The sequence below is a fragment of the Rhinoderma darwinii genome, chromosome 4, assembly GCF_050947455.1.
Source record: "Rhinoderma darwinii isolate aRhiDar2 chromosome 4, aRhiDar2.hap1, whole genome shotgun sequence".
In the NCBI taxonomy this organism is placed as follows: Eukaryota; Metazoa; Chordata; class Amphibia; order Anura; family Rhinodermatidae; genus Rhinoderma; species Rhinoderma darwinii.
Window position 1 is genome coordinate 3692479 of NC_134690.1, and position 22407 is coordinate 3714885.

At 42.3% G+C, this 22407-nt stretch overlaps 1 protein-coding gene across 1 annotated transcript in view; it reads left to right on the forward strand.

The window, feature by feature from the left end:
- Window positions 1-22407, forward strand: part of LOC142759125 (vomeronasal type-2 receptor 26-like) — a 65611-nt gene that overhangs the window by 38032 nt on the left and 5172 nt on the right. Inside the window, exons 3-4 of the mRNA XM_075861003.1 lie at window positions 3293-3584; window positions 6070-6891. Coding sequence (XP_075717118.1) covers window positions 3293-3584; window positions 6070-6891 — 1114 coding nt within the window. The remainder of the gene's footprint in view (window positions 1-3292; window positions 3585-6069; window positions 6892-22407) is intronic.

Genomic DNA, 22407 nt, shown 5'->3' on the forward strand with positions numbered 1-22407 from the left:
TTAATATCGGCAAATTCCCGCATCACGGGTTGTAGGGCTTTCTCAATAATCTTTTGTATGACTTTAGTAGAAATGGAGATCATTGAAGGTGGGTCAGGCGCCACCTCTTCTTCTGCGCATCTGAAGTGTTGCAGTGTTCAGTGGACACACATGTCTTTTTAGTGGAAGGTATAGATCGCTGGGGCGAGTGCCTTTTCAGGAATTTATCCATGTCAGGTAGGGATTTCTTCTGTTTGGGGGTAGAGGGAGGGTCTCCGTGTTTTGCCTGACCAATTTTCACCATATTGCTTTGTAGATACCGCAGAGTGAGCCGGGTATGAAAAGTCTGCGTTGCAATCACATTTGTTAAAAGTTTAGACGTGTATGTTGAAGTAAGAACAGCTATGGATAGTTATACAATTAGGACGGTATTGGAAAGCAAAGTTATACAGTTGTACAATTGCCTGGATCTGCCTGGAATTGCCAGTTTTGAATTGCGGGAGGGTAGTCCAGCTACCAGGGGGCAGGAGAGCCATGCAGCGTGCGGGGGCCAATGTAGAAGGCAAGGCATGTCAGTCAGGTGTTGTGAGGCAGGGAGCGGCGAGTGAGATAGGGAGATCCGGGTTTGACAGGTAGTGCCTGTTGGAGGACCGCCAAGTTCATACAAGGGCAGAAGTGGAAGTCCCTTTGGGGTGTCGCTAGCAGGCAGAGGGAATCTGAGCAGATGGGGTATTTGCTGTATGAAGGCCCTTGACCTGGGGCACAGCTCCAGGTGAGGCTTACTAGCATATGCTGAGGACTTCCAGGCCTTGTAGGAGCAGAATGGTATTGCAGCCTCCTTTGAATCACTCCCCAGTACAGGTTGGGTCCGCTGCAGTATGCTCCTGCCGGCCGCCGGTTCAAAATCAAGGCCGGGCATTCGGCCCTCTTACCAGGCCGCAAAGAACTGGAGCTCCGATTCGTCCCGGAGTGTGGCAGCTGCTGTGGAAGCAGGTCACAGAGGTGAGGTCGCCCCTCTACATCGGGCTCCGTTACCTGTGGAAGGCAGGCCGGTATCGATGGGAATCGGCGGGCAACCACTGCAAAAATTGAGGCCGGGGATCCAGTCTCCTCACTAGGCCCCAACACTTTAGTAGCCCGGATTCGTGTCAACCCGGGGTCTTTTTGTTCCCGTAGGGGAGGGGAACTCAACCCAGCTGGCGATATCGCCTCCATCGGTAATGAGTGGGAGAATGGCAGCCGATCGTGTCTGGCTCGGCGGAGCTCCTGCAAGACAAGTCTGCACCCACCATCGTCGTAGCCATGCCACCTGGACGTTGCATTTCTTAAGCCAAACATTGAGCGGTAAGAATGTGTATTGTCTTCATTTTACTATTGGGAGGACATTTGTGGACTTACATAGTCACATAGTACGGTAAAAAAAAGATGGCAAGATCAACCAAGGGATGGCAGAAAGGGAAGGGTGAGAAAAAGGGAAAGGCTGAGAGAAAGGGATGGGATGGAAGAAAGGGAAGCAATAGGAGAAAGGGAAAGGATGGAAGAAATAGAAGGGATGGGAGAAAGATAAGGGATGGTAGAAAGGCAAAGGATGGGAGAAAGGGAAGGGATGGAAGAAATGGAAGGGATGGTTAAAAGGCAAATGATGGGAGAAATGGAAGGGATGGAGAAAGCAAAGAGATGGGATAAAGGAAAAGGATGGGAGAAAGGGAAAGGATGGGAGAAAGGGGAGGGATGGGAGCAAGGGAAGGGATGGGATAAAGGGAAGGGATGGGAGAAACTGCAGACAATATTTTACACCTATTGATGAAAAAGAAGGTTTAAAAAACAAAAAAACTTGTACTCTCTTTTCCGTATTCCCAGCTCCATTGTGGTATATTTCACTCCTCTAGTGCATATTCTAATACTGTTGTTATTATAATGTATTTAACCCATTTCTATCCCACCCAGATACAGACCAAACACCATTTTTTTAAGAGGGTAATTTAATTATTAGAAGTTTAGACAAAATTATCCAAGTGATCATTACAGACAAAATTTCCTCTCTATTTGTCTCATGAATACAACCCCCTTTTAAAAAATATGTCAGCACGGCGATCAGCCATCAAACGCGTGTTAAGTGTAACCGGTCAGTGTAACCATCATTTTTTTCAGGAAATTCATTTATGCCCACACTTTCTTTTTTAAGGAAATGTTCAGTGTGTTGTTTAGTACTTCTTGTATAGGACTTGCCTGGGCACGGTGTGTTTCCTGACTATGACTGGTACCTGGAAGTGTGTAGACAATTTATTTTTCATTTATGTATTAGCCTTGTTTAATATCATGGAATATAACGTAAACCAAAGCAGGTCGCTGAAAGCAACGAACCTCCGCACACGCCATGATTACTGAGCCAACAGGAGACATGAGATCCTGTATATACACAAGCCTGGACCAGCAGGTGACAACAGAGAGGAACAGCAGGACTACCCAGAACCACAGCTATGGAGGATACAGCAGACAGACAAACCCAGATACCAGCTAAGGAGTAGAAGTAGCCGCCCCGCCGCTGCTAGAGGCACCTGTTATTACACTAGTGGTCACTATCATGACTAGCTATGGAGGAGCCCCAACCAAAAAGCCAGAGGAGGAACACACTCTACAGAAAATGTACCAGACATAGGCGCCAGCCTGGCCCCACCCATTATTACTCTGGCCACACCTCCAATACCAACTTGATCTTAAAGGAGATGCATCATTTTTTATTTACTAATTATGAATCTATATTGAAGAATTTATTTCTAATCTGTGTATTTTTTTTTATTGCTATTTTTATTCTATTGTCTTTACATGGTTATGGGGCGGCCATCTTGTCTGAGCTGCTGCAGTTCTAGAGCTTTGGTTTACAGCAGACGTCAGGACGTCTCAGTGAAATGTATCAGGTTGTCTCCCCATTGTCCTCCACTGTTCTCTACTCCAGTCTAGTTCTCCATCTTGTGCCAATTTCATGTCGTAGGTCAGCACTGAAGTCCAGGCACAAACAATCTATGATTGATCCTATCTATCAGGACACGTGTTGCATTCTGGGAGGTGCCAGGTATTGGGGACTGTCTCACTGACTCCTGGACACACATTGGTCATGGGGGTTGGTTACTTAGGGGAGCCGGTAGTTTTCGGGTCACATTGTGATCTACCAGGATTTCTATACTGTTATTAGAGTCCGTGTCTATCATCCTTGACCGCAGATCTTAATTTCTATTTTTCTCTGGTCTGTGTGTGATTGAACCTCTTACACTATCACAGTCACCTTTTATATCATTTTCTATCATCTCCACAGACCCGTGCCTCTGTATTACAAGTATCTTCTGACTTTCCGTTTCGCCATTGAGGAAATTAACCGAGATCAGACAATTTTACCTAATATCTCCCTCGGATATCACGTATACGACTCGTGCTCCGATAGCAAGAAAGCGGTGAAAAGTGTCCTACAGATTTTATCAGGACCGAGAACGACTGTCCCCAATTATTCCTGTACCGGGCAGAGAAAGGTAGCTGGTTTTATTGGAGATCACAGTTCAGAAACTACCGTGTCCATGGCTCAGATACTGGCATTATACGGATACTCACAAGTAGGTGGCATTCCCTTACATATTATAATGACTGGTCAATACTAAGGAATTGGTAGGATCAGGTCCTGGAGATTCATGAAGGAACACTTGTAAGAACTGCTGGGATCAATAGTTCTACAGCCGTCCCGGCTCCTTTAAGATATTTCAAATCAGCCAACAACAATAGAGTAATATACAAAACCACCGAAAAATGCCATACTTACAAATGGTCACAGCCAGGTCAGAAACGCTGATGAAGGAGTGAGCAGGTGCTTTAAATAATAATAGCCACTCCCACTGGTCTTGAGGGGAGTGGTGTGTGGTGCATGGGATGTGTAGTAAGAAATAATAAATGAATAGTGTGTGTGCAAGTGTAATACTATAAGTGAAATATAGGGGGCAGTAATGAGTGAAGTGCCTCAATAGAAATAAATGGATAATGGGGTGCAAGTGTGTGAAACATGGAGGGATAGTGTGTACGTCATGAGGCACAACGTGTATAGCCAAGTAGAAGCCTATTTGTGACGCCTTGATAGTTCATAGAGCGGGCTACCCTGCTTGCTATGCCAAACAACAACACACCATGCTCTCCCAGCATCAAAGACCCGACTGTGTCCAAGTGAAGCAAATATACGTAGTAATGAAAAATACCTGGGGTATGAGTAATCATTTTGGCCAAAAGGACGCAAGCTCGCAATCCACGACAAGGATCCCCAGACTTGCGAGTCCCTAACTCCTTAAATGGAACAGAATGTTCCTGATGTACAGACAGAACCGATAAAAACAAGGGGACATATACAAAACCACCGAAAAAGGCCATACTTACAAATGGTCACAGCCAGGTCAGAAACTCTGATGAAGGAGTGAGCAGGTGCTTTAAATAATAATAGCCACTCCCACAATAGAGTAATCCTGCCAGTAAAGTGTAAAAATGGAAGGTTTATTTGTACTCACAAACAAGAGTTATAAAATAACGTGTAGTAAAAAAACGTGGCATGCCAAGTCAGCCCGACCCTGGGTTTCACTGTATCGGCTTATTTTGGGGCACGTAAGGCGGGTATCACAGATGTCTTTTAAACCATTTAAAAATGAATAAAATTCAATGTAATTGTATTATCCCCTAACAAACAGGTGCGGTATAACAACATTATAAAAAAATAAATATAAAACAATATAAAATAATATAAAAATACCGACATATGCAGAGGAAACATAATTGATGTTCAGAGATCCCCTAAATGAATGTACAAAATATTATCAAAATGACAAACATGATGTATCCATATAGTACAAAGCAATGACCTCTATAAGTAAATGCCACTAAAAAGAACTACAAATATCCCGATACCAGAGTAAGAGGATCGGGGGGTAGGATCCATCCAGAAAGGAACGAAGATGAACTAATTCATAAGCAGGGGAAACTATGTAACCAAAGCCGATCACATGATGTGATCCATCCAAAAGGAGAGCGTATAAAGAGCTTATTCATAAAGAGAAGAGCTGTGTAACTAGTCCCGATCACATGGTAAGAACTGACGAATCACAAGGTGGCTGTATCTTTTATCATCTTGTCGTCTCCATGGATCCTCCCCCACGCAACCTCCAGCTAATGCGGGATGCTCTGCAGTCAGCACGGCTCCAGATACCTGAGACCACCGACCAGCACCTTATTGATCACTCCCAGCCTGTCTAGCTGCTGTCCGTGCTGCACACGGCGGTTACTCTGGATATTAGCTGCTGATCATAATAATGGGACTCCACTGTTTATATCCGGAGCATCACTTGAAAAGCAAGACACAAAAATATTTTCACAAGTAAGACCAAAATATATATCAGAGCTCAAAACAATTATAAACCACACAGACCAAATAGTCCAAAAGTAACAATCTCTATTATTCCATACATTTGGAGAACCCCCCCTACAAAAGCTGTATATACAAAGAGTTAAAAAAGATACTTAGAAACAACCTGAGATGAAGACGACCACAGCCCCAGCCACATAAATATCAAGTCACAGTCTATATATTAGTGGCCCATCAGACGAGGTTCAATGTCTAGAACAAGATCCTCGGTGTAAAGAGACCAAAAAGTATTTATATAATCACTGCCAGGATGAATGACTTACCTGTGGCCGGCATGACTTATCCTGGTATTGATTATATATATACCTATATGTCTCTTTACACCAAGGATATTACTGGACCCACATTGACCTATAATGGGGTCCATCAGGTTCCGTCACATTGTCCAAAAGTAGCACTGCATTCACCATTGTGTTGTGACATATGTTGTAACCTGCTCTGAATGCAGATGTGAACAGTCTTAGTCTTTGTCCGTACACCCGGGATTTCATATACCTTGGTTCGATCCTTATGTTCCAGACCCTTTTCTTAATATAAATTGTGTTCACTCTTCTGACCTTTTCTAAACATATTTTAGCTGTTGTACCGATGACATCATATAACTTTTCTTCTATTGATTTCTTACGTGTCACCATCTTCTGTAGATCAGCTTCGGAGCTACAAGTTCTGTTCTAAACAATCGAAATCTTTACCCAACATTTTACCGAACAATTCAAAGTGACCAGAAGTTTTACTTGCTGTTATCTAAGATGATCCAGTTCTTTAGATGGACATGGGTTGGAATCCTATTTTCAGATGATGAGAGTGGTACTGAAGAGATGCAGCTTTTGACACAATATCTGACCATGAATGGAATCTGTGTGGCCTACACCATAAAAGTACAGTATGTGCACCTAGATTTTATAGATAATATTAGAAGAAGTACCTCTGAGATTATTAGACAGTCATCAGCCCGGGTTATTATACTCTGTGGGACATATACTCCACATCTTTCAGATCGGTTGAAGGCAATACAAGGTGTGCTCCATGATAAGACTCTGGTCTTTGGTCCGGCTTTTGCTTCACTGAAATTTCTTGTGGAGAGATACAGAGAAGAATTTAATGGGAGCTTGGCTCTTGAACCTTCTCCACTGCCTGTACCAGATATGAGAAGCTTCTATGAAAGTTTCCAGACCATAAGTCATCCAGAAGATATGTTACTGGCTCATATATGGTTGTTTATTCTGCACTGTTTATCAAGAGATCATCAAATGAATGAAATTCATCAATCCTTATACAATATATCTCTTCATAACTGTTCTGAGACACAACTGAAAAAAGATTTGTTTAGCTTTGCTGGCGAAGGACTCTCTGACCGAGTGTATAAAGCTGTTTACTTATTGGCTCAAGCTCTACACGATCTACACATGTCTACAGACAGACGATCTGATGATAAGACCGCTCTTCTCCAGAAATACAGACAACGGGTAATTACTTGATAGAACAAATTGCAATAAGATGATTTTGAAAAGTAATAACATTGATGGGCACAGACCCCAATGCTCTTGGTTTGGTTTTGGTGTTGATACCTTCACCATGTAGTCAATGTTTGAGGTGTTTACTGACCATGTATTAGGATTTTAGATTTTCAGTTACTTGGGTGAGGAAAAGGGCAACATGTCTTATTAGAAGTGTCAGCATGTAGCACAATCCTGGTAAGGTCAAAGTAAGTTTGAGTTCGGTGCTGACACAAACACCAACACGTTGTAAAAAGTAACATATAAAGACTAATGTTCTCCACTAACCTCTCCCTGATCATGGGTAGTTGATCAAGTAAAAAAAAACTCCAGCCAGCAGCCAAAGAGTTTCCTATAGTCAGATCCCCACCCCTCCTCACCCGTCCTCTAGTCACACCCCACCCCTCCTCACCGCTTCTCTAGTCAGACCCCACCCTCCTAATCCATTATCTAGTCAAACTCCACCCCTCCTCATCCCTTCCCTAGTCAGAGCCCATCCCTCCTCACCCCTCCTCTAGTCAGACCCCACCCCTTTTCACCCCTTCTCTAGTCAGACCCCACCTTCTCACCCTTTCGCTAGACAGTCCACACCACTCATCAGACCTTCTCTAGTCAGATTCCACCTTTCCTCACCCCTCCTCACTCTTCCTCACCCCTCCTCACCCCTTCTCTAGTCAGACTCCACCCCTCCTCACCCCTTCTCTAGGCCGACCCCACCCCTCCTCATCCCTCCTTTAATCAGGCTCTAACCCTCCTCATCCCTTTCCTAGTCAGACCCAACTCCTCCTCACCCCTTCTCTAGTCAGTCCCCACCCCTCCTCACACCTTTTCTAGTCAGTCCCCAGCGCTGGTAATTATATTGAACTGTGATTTTGAATTGTGGTATGAACTGTGGTTGGTAAATGTAGGGGTAACTATGTCTGGTTATAACAGGGATACCTGTGGCTGGTAATAACAGTGGTACCTGCAGCTTTACATTTATTAACCCCTTAAGGACGCAGCCTTGTTTTGGCCTTAAGGCTCAGAGACCATTTTTGAAATCTGACATATTTCACTTTATGTGATAATAACGTCGGAATGCTTAAACCTATCCAAGCGATTCTGAGATTGTTTTCTCGTGACACTTTGGGCTTTATGTTAGTTGTAAAATGTGGACGATATATTCAGTGTTTATTGGTGAAAAATTGCAAAATGTAGAGAACATTTATAAAAAATAGCATTTTTCAGAATTTTAATGCATCTGCTTGTAAAACAGACGGTTATACCACCCAAAATAGTTACTAGCTCACATTTCCCATATGTCTACTTTAGATTGGCATCGTTTTCTGAACATTCTTTTATTTTTCTTGGACGTTACAAGACTTAGAACATAAACAGCAATTTCTCATATTTTTAAGAAAATTTCAAAAGCATTTTTTTTAAGGTACCTCTTGAGTTCTGAAGAGGCTTTGAGGGGCCTATGTATTAGAAACCCCCATAAAACACCCCATTTTGAAAACTAGACCCCTCAAAGTATTCAAAACAGCATTTAGAAAGTTTATTTAACCCTTCAGGCATTTCACAGGAATTAAAGCAAAGTGGAGGTGAAATTTGCAAATTTCATTTTTCTTGCTGAATTTCAATTGTATTACATTTCTTTCTGTAACACAGAAGGTTTTACCAGAGAAACACCACTAAATATGTATTGTCCAGATTCTGCAGTTTTTAGAAATGTCCGACATGTGGCCCTAGTGTCCCAATGGACTGAAACAGAAGCCCCAGAACAAAGAAGCACCTAGTGCATTTTGAGGCCTCTTTTTTATTAGAATATATTTTAGGCTGCATGTCAGGTTTGAAGAGGTGTTGAGGTGCCAAAACAGTAGGAATCCCCCAAAAGTGACCCCATTTCGGAAACTACACCCCTCAAGGAATTCATTTATGGTTGTTGTTACCATTTTGACCCCACAGTTTTTACACAGCGCATATTTGAATGGGGCTGTGAAATTAAAAAAATGTAATTTTTTCCAATAAGATGTCATTTTTTATCAAAATTTCTGATTTTCACAGGGAACAAAAGACCTAATTTTGTTACCCAATTTGTCCTGAGTGTGGCAATACCCCATTTGTGGTGATAAACTGCCGTTTGGGCCCATTGGAGGGCTCAGAAGGAAAGGAGCGCTATGTGTTTGTTGGAGTCCAGATTTTGCTGGATTGGTTTTCGGGTGCCATGTTGCATTTGCAGAACCCCAGAGGTAACAAAGCAATGAAAACCCACCAGAAGTGACCCCATTTCGGAAACTACACCCCTCAAGGAATTCATTTATTGGTGTTGTGACCATTTTTACCCCATTGTTTTTTCACAGAACTTATTTGAATTGGGCTGGGAATTCAAACAAAATTATTTTTTTCCAATAATATGTAGTTTTGGCCGAAAATTTCTTATTTTCACTAGAAATAAAATACCCCATTTTGTTGCCCAATTTGTCCTGAGTGCGGCAATGCCCAATTTGTGGTGATAAACTGACGTTTGGGCCCATGGGAGGGCTCAGAAGGAAAGGACCACCATTTGGCCTACTGGGGATTTTCTAGTGCGAAGTCATGTATGCAGAAGCCCCTGAGGTACCAGTAGAGTTGAAACCCCCAAGAAGTGACCACATTTTAAAAACTACACCCCTTAAGGCATTCATTTAGAGGTGTAGTGAGCATTTTGACCGGAGACATACACCCTATAAACTGTAATGTGTGTTCCCACGGGTATGGCAATACCCTACATGTGGCTGTTATCAGCTGCCTGGGCACACAGCAGGGCTCAGAAGGGAAAGACGAGGGGGGATAAGCTGTGCGGAGTGCATCAGGGTAAGTAAAACTGGGGTAGATTAAAAATCAAGGGATGTATGATACATTTTGAAGCACTATTTCATACAGAGCCTTTGTTTTTCGGGACATGTGTCACATTGTTATATTGTGTCCTTCCTTATGCCCCTCTTATAGCAGACTTTGTCCCTCTTTTGACTTTTTCCTTTCTTGACAGTTTGGGGAACTTCTCCTGGAAAGAGTTGCCCTGGTACGATGCGTGTGGCCCCGCTTCCAGAAGTACTGAGTGCCCCCCCCCATCTTGGTCCCTAAAAATTAGTTTCTTGATAACCACCTCTTGAAATTTCAGGATAGTTCCCCTCTGGCCTGTACATCGACGTAGCACGTACACATTGTACAATGCCATCTGTATGATGTGCCCGGCCAGCTTCTTATACCACACCGCATGGCGCTGTAGGACTTCAGGGCTTGATCTGACAAGTCCGCCCCTCCCATGTACCTATTGTAGTCCAGGATGCAGTCTGGTTTGGGGGTCTCTGTACTGGTACCTCGTACAGGTACATGGGTACTGGTGTGACATCTCTCTTGTCCTTGACACACAATATGTTGCTGCTAGATTGTACCCTGCTCTCACCCCTTCTGAGTGTTTGCCCTGCAGAGTCTTAGGGAGGCCTCTCAGATTTCTTCTAGCTATGCTGCATGCCGCAGGACTTCTGGACCAGGTAGAGGTGGTAACCCTGGTCCCGCAGTGGGTGCACCAAATCCCACACAATTTTTGCATTAACTCCCAGTAAGGGGGCGGGGGCATTCTGGGGGCTGAATACTGGTGTCCTTCACTTCATATATCCTAAATTTGTAGGTATACCCTGATGCACTCTCGCACAGCTTATACATCTTCACGGCATACCTTGCCCTCTGACTCGGCAGGTACTGGCGGAATTGAAGCCTCCCTTTAAAATGTACCAGGGACTCATCAATAGAAATACACTTCTCGGGGGTTTATGCTTCGGAAAACCGGGCACTGAAACGGTCTAATAGGGGTCTCCGTTTATACAAACGGTCAAAACTGGGGTCATCTTGGAGTTGGCAATGCTCATTAGGAGAAGCGAAGTATTGCCTCATTTTTATTTTTTTTTAGGTTACAGTTCAGTTCTGAAGTTGCTTTGAGGGGCCCATATATTAGACACCCCTATGAAATACCCCATTTTAGAAACTAGACCCCTCAAAGTATTCACAACAGCATTTAGAAAGATTATGAACCCTTTAGGTGTTTCACAGGAATTTAGAGCAAAGTAGAGGTGAAATTTACATATTTATTTTTGTCAGAAAATCCTTTTTATACCATTTTTTTTATAACACAAAAGGATTTATCAGAGAAACGCAACTTAATACGTATTGCCCAGATTCTGCAGTTTTGAGAAATATCCCACATGTGGCCCTCGTGCGGTAATGGACTGAAGCACCGGCCTCCGAATCAAAGGAGCCCCTAGAGGATTTTGAGCCCTCTTTTTTATTAGGCACCATGTCCGGTTTGAAGAGGTCTTGTGGTGCCAAAACAGTGGTGCGAAACCCCCCAAAAGTGACCCCATTTTGGAAACTAGACCCCTTGAGGAATCCATTGCAGTTTTCTTGGGGTGCATTCGGCTTTTTGATCAGTTTTTATTCTATTTTTAGCTGGCGTTGTGACTAAAAAACAGCAATCCTACTATTGTTTTTTTATTCTATTTTTTTTACAGCGTTCACCGTGCGCTATAAATGACATATTCACTTTATTCTGCGGGGCGATACGATTACGGCGATACCAGATGTTTATAGTTTTTTTTTATGTCTTATGGCGTTTGCACAATAAAATATGTTTTGTAAAAAATCATTTACTTTTTGTGTTACCTTATTCTAAGAGCCATAACTGTTTTATTTTTCCATCAATAAAGCCGTGCGAGGACTTATTTTTTGCGTAACGAACTGTAGTTTCAATCAGTACCATTTTTAGGTACATGCAAATTTTTTATCTATTTTTATTCCATTTTTTGGGAGGTGAAGTGACCAAACAATTGTGATTCTGGTACGGTTTATTATTATTTTCTTTTACGGCGTTCACCACGCGGGATAAATAACGAAATCATTTTGTAGTTCAGGCCGTTACGGACACGGCGATACCAATTATGTATAGTTTATTTGTTTATTTATCTATTTTTATTAATAATAAAAGACTAATAAGGGAAAAAGTGGGACTTTTACTTTTATTACTTTTAAAACTTTTATTTTCTTATTTTTACAAATCTTTTTTGTACTTTTTTTTTTTACTTTATTACTTTGTCCCACTAGGAGACTTGAGCGCAGGAGGCCCTGATCGCTATTCTAGTACACTGCATTACATGCGTAGTGCAGTGTATTAGAGCTGTCAGCTACTCACTGACAGCAAGCATAGTGGGTCCTGACTTTGTCAGAACCCATTAGGCTTCCGTCGATGGCATAGCCGAACTCCATTGTTTGGTGTCCGGTTGCCATAGTTACAATCGCCAGCCGCTATCGTGTAGCAGGCCTGCGATTGCAGTTTATCCCCTAAAAAGCTGTGATCGCTATTGAACGCGGCTTTTAAGGGGTTAATCAGCGGGGACACAGCGATCGGTCCCCGCTGTAGGAGCTGCGGCAGCTGCTGTACGAGACAGCATCTGTCAAAGCTCTTGTATGTGTCGGGAGGACGGCCAAACGGCCGTTACTCCCGTGACGTACTATTAGGTCATGGAGCGCGAACGATACAGCTACCATGACCTAATAGTACGTCCAGGAGTGGGAAGGGGTTAAGGAACCTGCAGCTAGTGTCGAGGACTTTAGCAGATTCAAAGTCCAGTGGCTGAAATAATCAGGCGGGAGTTTGCAAAGAACTCGAGTTATCAAGTAACAGTCCAGCTTCTGTACACATATAAACAGCACTAGGTAGTTACATGAGGCAGAGACGTGGTCAGGAAACAGTCCAAGTTTAGTACACAAATATATGGCAATTTGTAGTAACATAAGGCAGATAGGAACTGGACCACAAGCAGGAAACCTAATAGTCTAGTAAAGAGGTACTGCAAGGCCCAGGCTTTTATAGGAACCACAATAGGGAGACCAATTAGGCAATCAAGGGAATGGAATCTAGAGAAGCAGGAATCATAGAAAAGCTAGACACTAAATCCAGCACTAGAGCTGTCCAGCAGCACCAGTGGCTCAATGAGAAGAGCTAGTGTCTGGGACAAAGGAGTCTTTAGGTTTAAATCCTGACAGTACTCCCCTTCTTCCAGTATGTCCTCTGGACGTTCCAGGGGCTGGCTAGACAGGATATCTAATTTATTCAGATAATTTATGGATTATAATATCTTATCAACAATATATTCTTCACCTTGCACATTCACTGGTTGTGGAGGAGGCAAATTGCAGCCCAGGAAAATATTTTCCTGAAGTGTCTTAAAAAGAGAGCAATGAAAAACAGGATTCCACTTCTTGGTCTCAGAAAGTTATTTATATTTTTATTTTCATTAGAGGTTTGTCAAGTATTGGACAATAAAAACAGATATCAACAAAAGAGATATGCCTTTGTCATTATTAGTCACGGGCACTGGATTTGGCACAGACACCGGACATGAATACTGAAGTCGTCATGGACACCGGACTTAGCACGGAGACCAGACACGGATAATTAACTCATTAAAACTCTGGATTTGGTACGGACACCGGACACAGATGCCGAATTTGTCACGGACAGTGGACTTGTATGTACACCGGATAGGATACAGGATACAGAATAATGCAGTTGTGTCTAACCCAGGGTTAAACACAACATTGCTCAGGCAATCAGGAAGTGGGCAGAGTTCTTTTTAAGGTCCCAGGTGTGATAGGATTGGTTTTGGGGGGCTATTCATAATGTGCATGCTGGCACTTTAAGACCGGGGACGAGCGTGCACACTCGCTTAACATGCATCGGCCGGAGGAGAGAGCAGTGTATGCCGGCATCTCTAGAGAAGGAGACGCTGGCGGAATCTAAGAGTCCCTTGGTCGCTGCTGCCGGTAAGTGAGGGATGCCGGCAGTCAGCGACCACAGGATTTACAGGCGCGATGACATCATCTTGCCGCCTGCCTCGCTCCACTGGAGCAGGCTCGGTTAGAAGAGAACAGTCCTGCCTCGCAGGAGAGGATGGCGTGGTTTGGGGAAAGTCGTTTTCATGGAACTACCTACAGGGGACACTGTGGCACTTTCAACAGTGTGCATTGTGTGGTACTACTGTATCTACAAAGACCACTATCTCCATGAGCACTGTTGCACTATCTACGTAAATGGACACAAGGGCCGATTCTAGCTTTTCTGCTGCCTGACACTAAAATTTAAATGGCGCCCCCAGATCTTGATTGACATCCCCCTGGGATGAGAAGGCGGCTGCGCCACTGAAACCAGCCAACCGCCACACCCTCCTGCGTCTATAGGATGCAGATACAATTACATGCATAAGCTCTGAATGGCGGGATTTTATTCAGCGCCTTTGAATGACTTAAGCGGTGCAATGACGTCATCACGCCGCTTGCATCATTGAATAACAAAGCAAGGCACCCTGCCAATCAGTGCCATTCAACCACCCAAGTGGCACGTTGCTGTCATAGCGTCGCTTGCGTCGTTGAAAGGCTCTGATTGCATACAGGAAAATGTTTGGAAATATTGTAAGGTCGAGTATTACAGCATGGTGGTAGATCAAGGGGTTAAAACTTCCATAAAAGATTTCCATTAAATAAACAATGAATTGAAAACAATTCCATCTGCCCTGCAATTTTATAAGAAATGTATCCTATATAACTATAGCTCCATAAAAAATCTTTGACATATACCGCTCCAGAACCAAGCTCAATACATATATACACAAAAAAAATGCAAACAAATTGGGACATAGAATGTAATTTAAACCACACAAAAGGCCATGCTCACAGATTAGGAGGAGGGTAAAAAACCTGTTCCAAACAGGACGCGACCAGGTCAGAGAATGCTGATGAAGGGAAGTGCCCAGGTGTGTTTAAATAATTATAGCCACTCCCTCTAACCCTGAGGAGAGTGGTGTGTTGGGTATGGAAGCAAATGTGTAATGGAAAAAATAATAAAGTACTGCGTATGGTGTTTTTTACCCTTCTCCTAATCTGTGAGTATGGCTTTTTCTGTGGTTTCAATACATATGTATATACAGCACCAGAACCAAGCTCAGTGCATACATACAGAGAACCAAGCTCAGTACATATATACAGAGAACCAAGCTCAGTACATATATACAGAGAACCAAGCTCAGTACATAAATACCACACTAGAACTAAGCTCAGTACATATATAAAGGGAAACAAGCTCAGTACATAAATAGAACACCAGAACCAAGCTCAGCATATAAATACAGCACCAGAATTAAGCTCAGTACATTAACAGCACCAGATCAAAGTTCAGCACATATATACAGCACCAGAACAAAGATCAGTACATACACTACCGTTCAAAAGTTTAGGGTCACTTAGAAATTTCCTTGTTTTTGAAAGAAAAGCACAGTTTTTTTCAATGCAGATAACATTAAATGAGTCAGAAATCCACTCTATACATTGTTAATGTGCTAAATGACTATTCTAGCTGCAAACGTCTGGTTTTTAATGCAATATCTACATAGGTGTATAGAGGCCCATTTCCAGCAACCTTCACTCCAGTGTTCTAATGGTACATTGTGTTTGCTAACTGTGTTAGAAGGCTAATGGATGATTAGAAAACACTTGAAAACCCTTGTGCAATTATGTTAGCACCGCTGTAAACAGTTTTGCTGTTTAGAGGAGCTATAAAACTGACCTTCTTTTGAGCTAGTTGAGAATCTGGAGCATTACATTTGTGGGTTCGATTAAACTCTCCCAATGGCTCGACAAAGAGAGCTTTCATGTGAAACTCAACAGTCTATTCTTGTTCTTGGAAATGAAGGCTATTCCATGCAAGAAATTGCCAAGAAACTGAAGATTTCCTACAACGGTGTGTACTACTCCCTTCAGAGGACACCACAAACTGGCTCTAACCAGAATAGAAAGAGTAGTGGGAGGCCCCACTGCACAACTGAGCAACAAGACAAGTACATTAGAGTCTCTAGTTTGAGAAATAGACGCCTCACAGGTCCTCTACTGGCAGCTTCATTAAATAATACCCACAAAACGCCAGTGTCAACGTCTACAGTGAAGAGTCGACTCCGGGATGCTGGCCTTCAGGGCAGAGTGGCAAAAAAAAAAAGCCATATCTGAGACTGGCTAATAAAAGGGAAAGATTAATATGGGCAAAAGCACACAGACATTGGACAGAGGAAGATTGGAAAAAAGTGTTATGGACAGACGAATCAAAGTTTGAGGTGTTTGGATCACACAGAAGAACATTTGTGAAAAGCAGAACAACTGAAAAGATGCTGGAAGAATGCCTGACGCCATCTGTCAAGCATGGTGGAGGTAATGTGATGGTCTGGGGTAGCTTTGGTGCTGGTAAAGTGGGAGATTTATACAAGGTAAAAGGGATTTTGAATAAGGAAGGCTATCACTCCATTTTGCAACGCCATGCCATACCCTGTGGACAGCGCTTCATTGGAGCCAATTTCATCCTACAACAGGACAATGACCCAAAGCCACCTCCAAATGATGCAAGAACTATTTAGGGAAGAAGCAGGTAGCTGGTATTTTCCTTCACTGTATACAGCACAAGAACCAAGCTGATTACATATATACAAAACCAGAACCAAGCTTAGTACATACAGTGAAGGAAATAAGTATTTGATCCCTTGCTGATTTTGTAAGTTTGCCCACTGTCAAAGACATGAACAGTCTAGAATTTTTAGGCTCGGTTAATTTTACCAGTGAGAGATAGATTATATTAAAAAAAAACAGAAAATCACATTGTCAAAATGATATATATTTATTTGCATTGTGCACAGAGAAATAAGTATTTGATCCCCTACCAACCATTAAGAGTTCAGCCTCCTCCAGACCAGTTACACGCTCCAAATCAACTTGATGCCTGCATTAAAGACAGCTCTTACATGGTCACCTGTATAAAAGACTCCTGTCCACAGACTCAATTAATCAGTCTGACTCTAACCTCTACAACATGGGCAAGACCAAAGAGCTTTCTAAGGATGTCAGGGACAAGATCATAGACCTGCACAAGGCTGGAATGGGCTACAAAACCATAAGTAAGACGCTGGGTGAGAAGGAGACAACTGTTAGTGCAATAGTAAAAAAATGGAAGACATACAAAATGACTGTCAATCAACATCGATCTGGGGCTCCATGAAAAATCTCACCTCGTGGGGTATCCTTGATCCTTAGAAAGGTGAGAGCTCAGCCGAAAACTACACGGGGGGAACTTGTTAATGATCTCAAGGTAGTTGGGACCACAGTCACCAAGTAAACCATTGGTAACACATTACGCCGTAATGGACTAAAATCCTGCAGTGCCCGCAAGGTCCCCCTGCTCAAGAAGGCACATGTACAGGCCCGTCTGAAGTTTGCAAATGAACATCTGGATGATTCTGAGAGTGATTGGGAGAAGGTGCTGTGGTCAGAAAAGACTAAAGTTGAGCTCTTTGGCATTAACTCTACTCGCCGTGTTTGGAGGAAGAGAAATGCTGCCTATCACCCAAAGAACACCATCCCCACTGTCAAGCATGGAGGTGGAAACATTATGTTTTGGGGGTGTTTCTCTGCTAAGGGCACAGGACTACTTCACCGCATCAATGGGAGAATGGATGGAGCCATGCACCGTCAAATCCTGAGTGACAACCTCCCTCCCTCCACCAGGACATTAAAAATGGCTCGTGGCTGGGTCTTCGAGCACGACAATGACCCGAAACATACAGCCAAGGCAACAAAGAAGTGGCTCAAAAAGAAGCACATTAAGGTCATGGAGTGGCCTAGCCAGTTTCCAGACCTTAATCCCATCGAAAACTTATGGAGGGAGCTGAAGATCCGAGTTACCAAGCGACAGCCTCGAAATCTTAATGATTTACAGATGATCGGCAAAGAGGAGTGGGCCAAAATTCCATATATCATGTGTGTAAACCTCATCATCAACTACAAAAAAGTCTGACTGCTATGCTTGCCAACAAGGGTTTTGCCACCAAGTATTAAGTCTTGTTTGCCAAAGGGATCAAATACTTATTTCTCTGTGCACAATGCAAATAAATATATATCATTTTGACAATGTGATTTTCTATTTTTTTTTTTTTTATATTATCTATCTCTCACTGGTAAAATTAACCTAGCCTAAAAATTCTAGACTGTTCATGTCTTTGACAGTGGGCAAACTTACAAAATCAGCAAGGGATCAAATACTTATTTCCTGCACTGTATAAACAGCACCAGAACAGAGCTCAGTTCATAAACACAGTACCAGAACTAAGCTCAGTACAAATATACAGCGCCAGAATAAAGTTCAGAACATATATACAGCACCAGAACCAAGCTCAGTACATAAATACAGCACCAGAACAAACCAGAGTACATATATACAGCACCAGACCAAAGCTCAGTACAAATACACTGCACCAGAACCTATCTCAGTATGTATATACAGAGAACCAAGCTCAGTACATATATACAGAGAAGCAAACTCAGTACATAAATACAACACCAGAACTAAGCTCAGTACATTTATACAGAACCAGACCCAACTCAGCACATTTAAACAGCACCAGCACAAAGTTCAGTACATAAATACAGCACCAGACCCAAGCTTATTACACATATACAGCACCCGAACTGACATCAGTACATTTATACAGCACCAGAACCAAACTCAGTACCTATATACAGAGAGCCAAGCTCAGTACATAAATACATCACCAGAACTAAACTCATTAGATATATATATATATAGAGAGAGAGAGAGAGAGAGATATACACACACACACACACACACACACACACACACACACACACACACACACACACACACACACACACAGATTTAAGCTCAGTAGATGAATACAACACCAGAACCAAGCTCAGTACATATATACAGCACAAGAACTAAGCTGAGTATATATATATATACAGAACCAGTACAAAGTTCAGCAGATATATATAGCACAAGTACCATGCTCAGTGCATAAATACATCACCAAAATTAAGCTCAGTACATATATACAGAACCAGAACAAAGCTCAGCACATAAAAAAGCACCGGAACGAAGCTCTGTACATATATACAGAGAACCAAGCTGAGTATATAAATACAGCACCAGAACTAAGCTCGGTGCAAATATACAAAACCAGAACCAAGCTCAGTACATCTATACAGCAACAGAACAAAGCTCAGTAGATATATACAGAACCAGAACATAGCTCAGTACATATATACAGCACAAAACTTAGCTCAGTACATAAATACAGCACCAGAACATAGCTCAGTACATATATACAGCACCTGACAGAGCTCAGTACATATATACAAATAAATAAGCTCAGTACATAAATACAACAACAGAACCAAACTCAGTACATATATACATCACCAGAACAAAAGCTCAGTACATATATACAGCACCAGAACAAAGATCAGAACATATATACAGCACCAGAATCAAGCTCAGTACATACAGTGAAGGAAATAAGTATTTGATCCCTTGCTGATTTTGTAAGTTTGCCCACTGTCAAAGTCATGATTAGTCTAGAATTTTTAGGCTAGGTTAATTTTACCAGTGAGAGATAGATTATATTTAAAAAAAAAAAACAGAAAATCACATAGTCAAAATTATATATATTTATTTGCATTGTGCACAGAGAAATAAGTATTTGATCCCTTTGGCAAACAAGACTTAATACTTGGTGGCAAAACCCTTGTTGGCAAGCACAGCAGTCAGACGTTTTTTGTAGTTGATGATGAGGTTTGCACACATGTTAGATGGAATTTTGGCCCACTCCTCTTTGCAGATCATCTGTAAATCATTAAGATTTCGAGGCTGTCGCTTGGCAACTCGGATCTTCAGCTCCCTCCATAAGTTTTCGATGGTATTAAGGTCTGGAGACTGGCTAGGCCACTCCATGACCTTAATGTGCTTCTTTTTGAGCCACTCCTTTGTTGCCTTGGCTGTATGTTTCGGGTCATTGTCGTGCTGGAAGACCCAGCCACGAGCCATTTTTAACATCCTGGTGGAGGGAAGGAGGTTTTCACTCAGGATTTGATGGTATATGGCTCCATCCATTCTCCCATTGATGCGGTGAAGTAGTCCTGTGCCCTTAGCAGAGAAACACCCCCAAAACATAATGTTTCCACCTCCATGCTTGACAGTGGGGACGGTGTTCTTTGGGTCATAGGCAGCATTTCTCTTCCTCCAAACACGGCGAGTTGAGTTAATGCCAAAGAGCTCAATTTTAGTCTCATCTGACCACAGCACCTTCTCCCAATCACTCTCAGAATCATCCAGATGTTCATTTGCAAACTTCAGACGGGCCTGTGCCTTCTTGAGCAGGGGGACCTTGCGGGCACTGCAGGATTTTAATCCATTACGGCGTAATGTGTTACCAATGGTTTTCTTGGTGACTGTGGTCCCAGCTGCCTTGAGATCATTAACAAGTTCCCCCCGTGTAGTTTTCGGCTGAGCTCTCACCTTCCTCGGGATCAAGGATACCCCACGAGGTGAGATTTTGCATGGAGCCCCAGATCGATGTCGATTGACAGTCATTTTCTATGTCTTCCATTTTCTTACTATTGCACCAACAGTTGTCTCCTTCTCACCCAGCGTCTTACTTATGGTTTTGTAGCCCATTCCAGCCTTGTGCAGGTCTATGATCTTGTCCCTGACATCCTTAGAAAGCTCTTTGGTCTTGCCCATGTTGTAGAGGTTAGAGTCAGACTGATTCATTGAGTCTGTGGACAGGAGTCTTTTATACAGGTGACCATTTAAGACAGCTGTCTATAATGCAGGCACCAAGTTGATTTGGAGCGTGTAACTGGTCTGGAGGAGGCTGAACTCTTAATGGTTGGTAGGGGATCAAATACTTATTTCTCTGTGCACAATGCAAATAAATATACAGGGTGGGCCATTTATATGGATACACCTAAATAAAATGGGAATGGTTGGTGATATTAACTTCCTGTTTGTGGCACATTAGTATATGGGAGGTGGGGGACTTTTCAAGCTGTGTGTTGACCATGGTGGCCATTTTGAAGTTGGCCATTTTGTATCCAACTTTAGTTTTTTCAATGGGAAGAGGGTCATGTGACACATCAAACTTATCACAAGAAAAACAATGGTGTGCTTGGTTTTAACGTTACTTTTGTTCTTTCATGAGTTATTTACAAGTTTCTGACCACTTATAAAATGTTTTCAAAGTGCTGCCCATTGTGTTGGATTGTCAATGCAACCCTCTTCTCCCACTCTTCACACACTGATAGCAACACCGCAGAAGAAATGCCTCCCGATCTTACCCCCTTAGACTTTTATCTTTGGGGTCATCTGAAGGCAATTGTCTATGCTGTGCAGATACGAGATGTGCAGCAACTGAAACTGCGGATACTGGAAGCCTGTGCTAGCATTTCTTCTGCGGTGTTGCTATCAGTGTGTGAAGAGTGGGAGAAGAGGGTTGCATTGACAATCCAACACAATGGGCAGCACTTTGAACACATTTTATAAGTGGTCAGAAACTTGTAAATAACTCATGAAAGAATAAAGTAACGTTAAAACCAAGCACACCATTGTTTTTCTTGTGAAATTATCGATAAGTTTGATGTGTCAAATGACCCTCTTCCCATTGAAAAAACTAAAGTTGGATACAAAATGGCCGACTTCAAAATGGCCGCCATGGTCAACACCCAGCTTGAAAAGTTTCCCCCCTCCCATATACTAATGTGCCACAAACAGGAAGTTAATATCACCAACCATTCCCATTTTATTTAGGTGTATCCATATAAATGGCCCACCCTGTATATAATTTTGACAAACTGATTTTCTGTATTTTTTTTTTATATAATCTATCTCCCACTGGTAAAATTAACCTAGCCTAAAAATTTTAGACTGCTCATGTCTTTGACAGTGGGCAAACTTACAAAATCAGCAAGGGATCAAATACTTATTTCCTTCACTGTATATACAGAGAACCAAGCTCAGTACATATATAGAGAGAACCAAGCTCAGTACATTTATACAGAGAACCAAGCTCAGTACATAAATACAACACCAGAACTAAGCTCAGTACATATATACAGCACCAGACCGAAGCTCAGTACATATATACAGCACCAGAACAAAGCTCAGTACATATATACAGTACCAGAACAAAGCTCAGTACATATATACAGCACAAGAACTAAGCTTAGAACATATATACAGCACCAGATTAAAGTTCAGCACATATATGTAGCACCAGAACCATGCTCAGTTCATAAATACATCACCAAAATTAAGCTCAGTACTTATATACAGCACCAGAACAAAGCTCAGTACAATAATACAGCACCTGAATTAAGCTCAGTACATATATTCAGAGAACCAAGCTCAGTACTTAAACACAGCACCAGAACTAAGCTCAGTGCATATATACATGACCAGAACCAAGCTCAGTACATCTATACAGCACCAGAAAAAGCTCAGTACATATATACAGCAATAAAACTAAGCTCAGTACCTAAATACAGCACCATAACAAAGCTCAGTACATATATACAGCACCT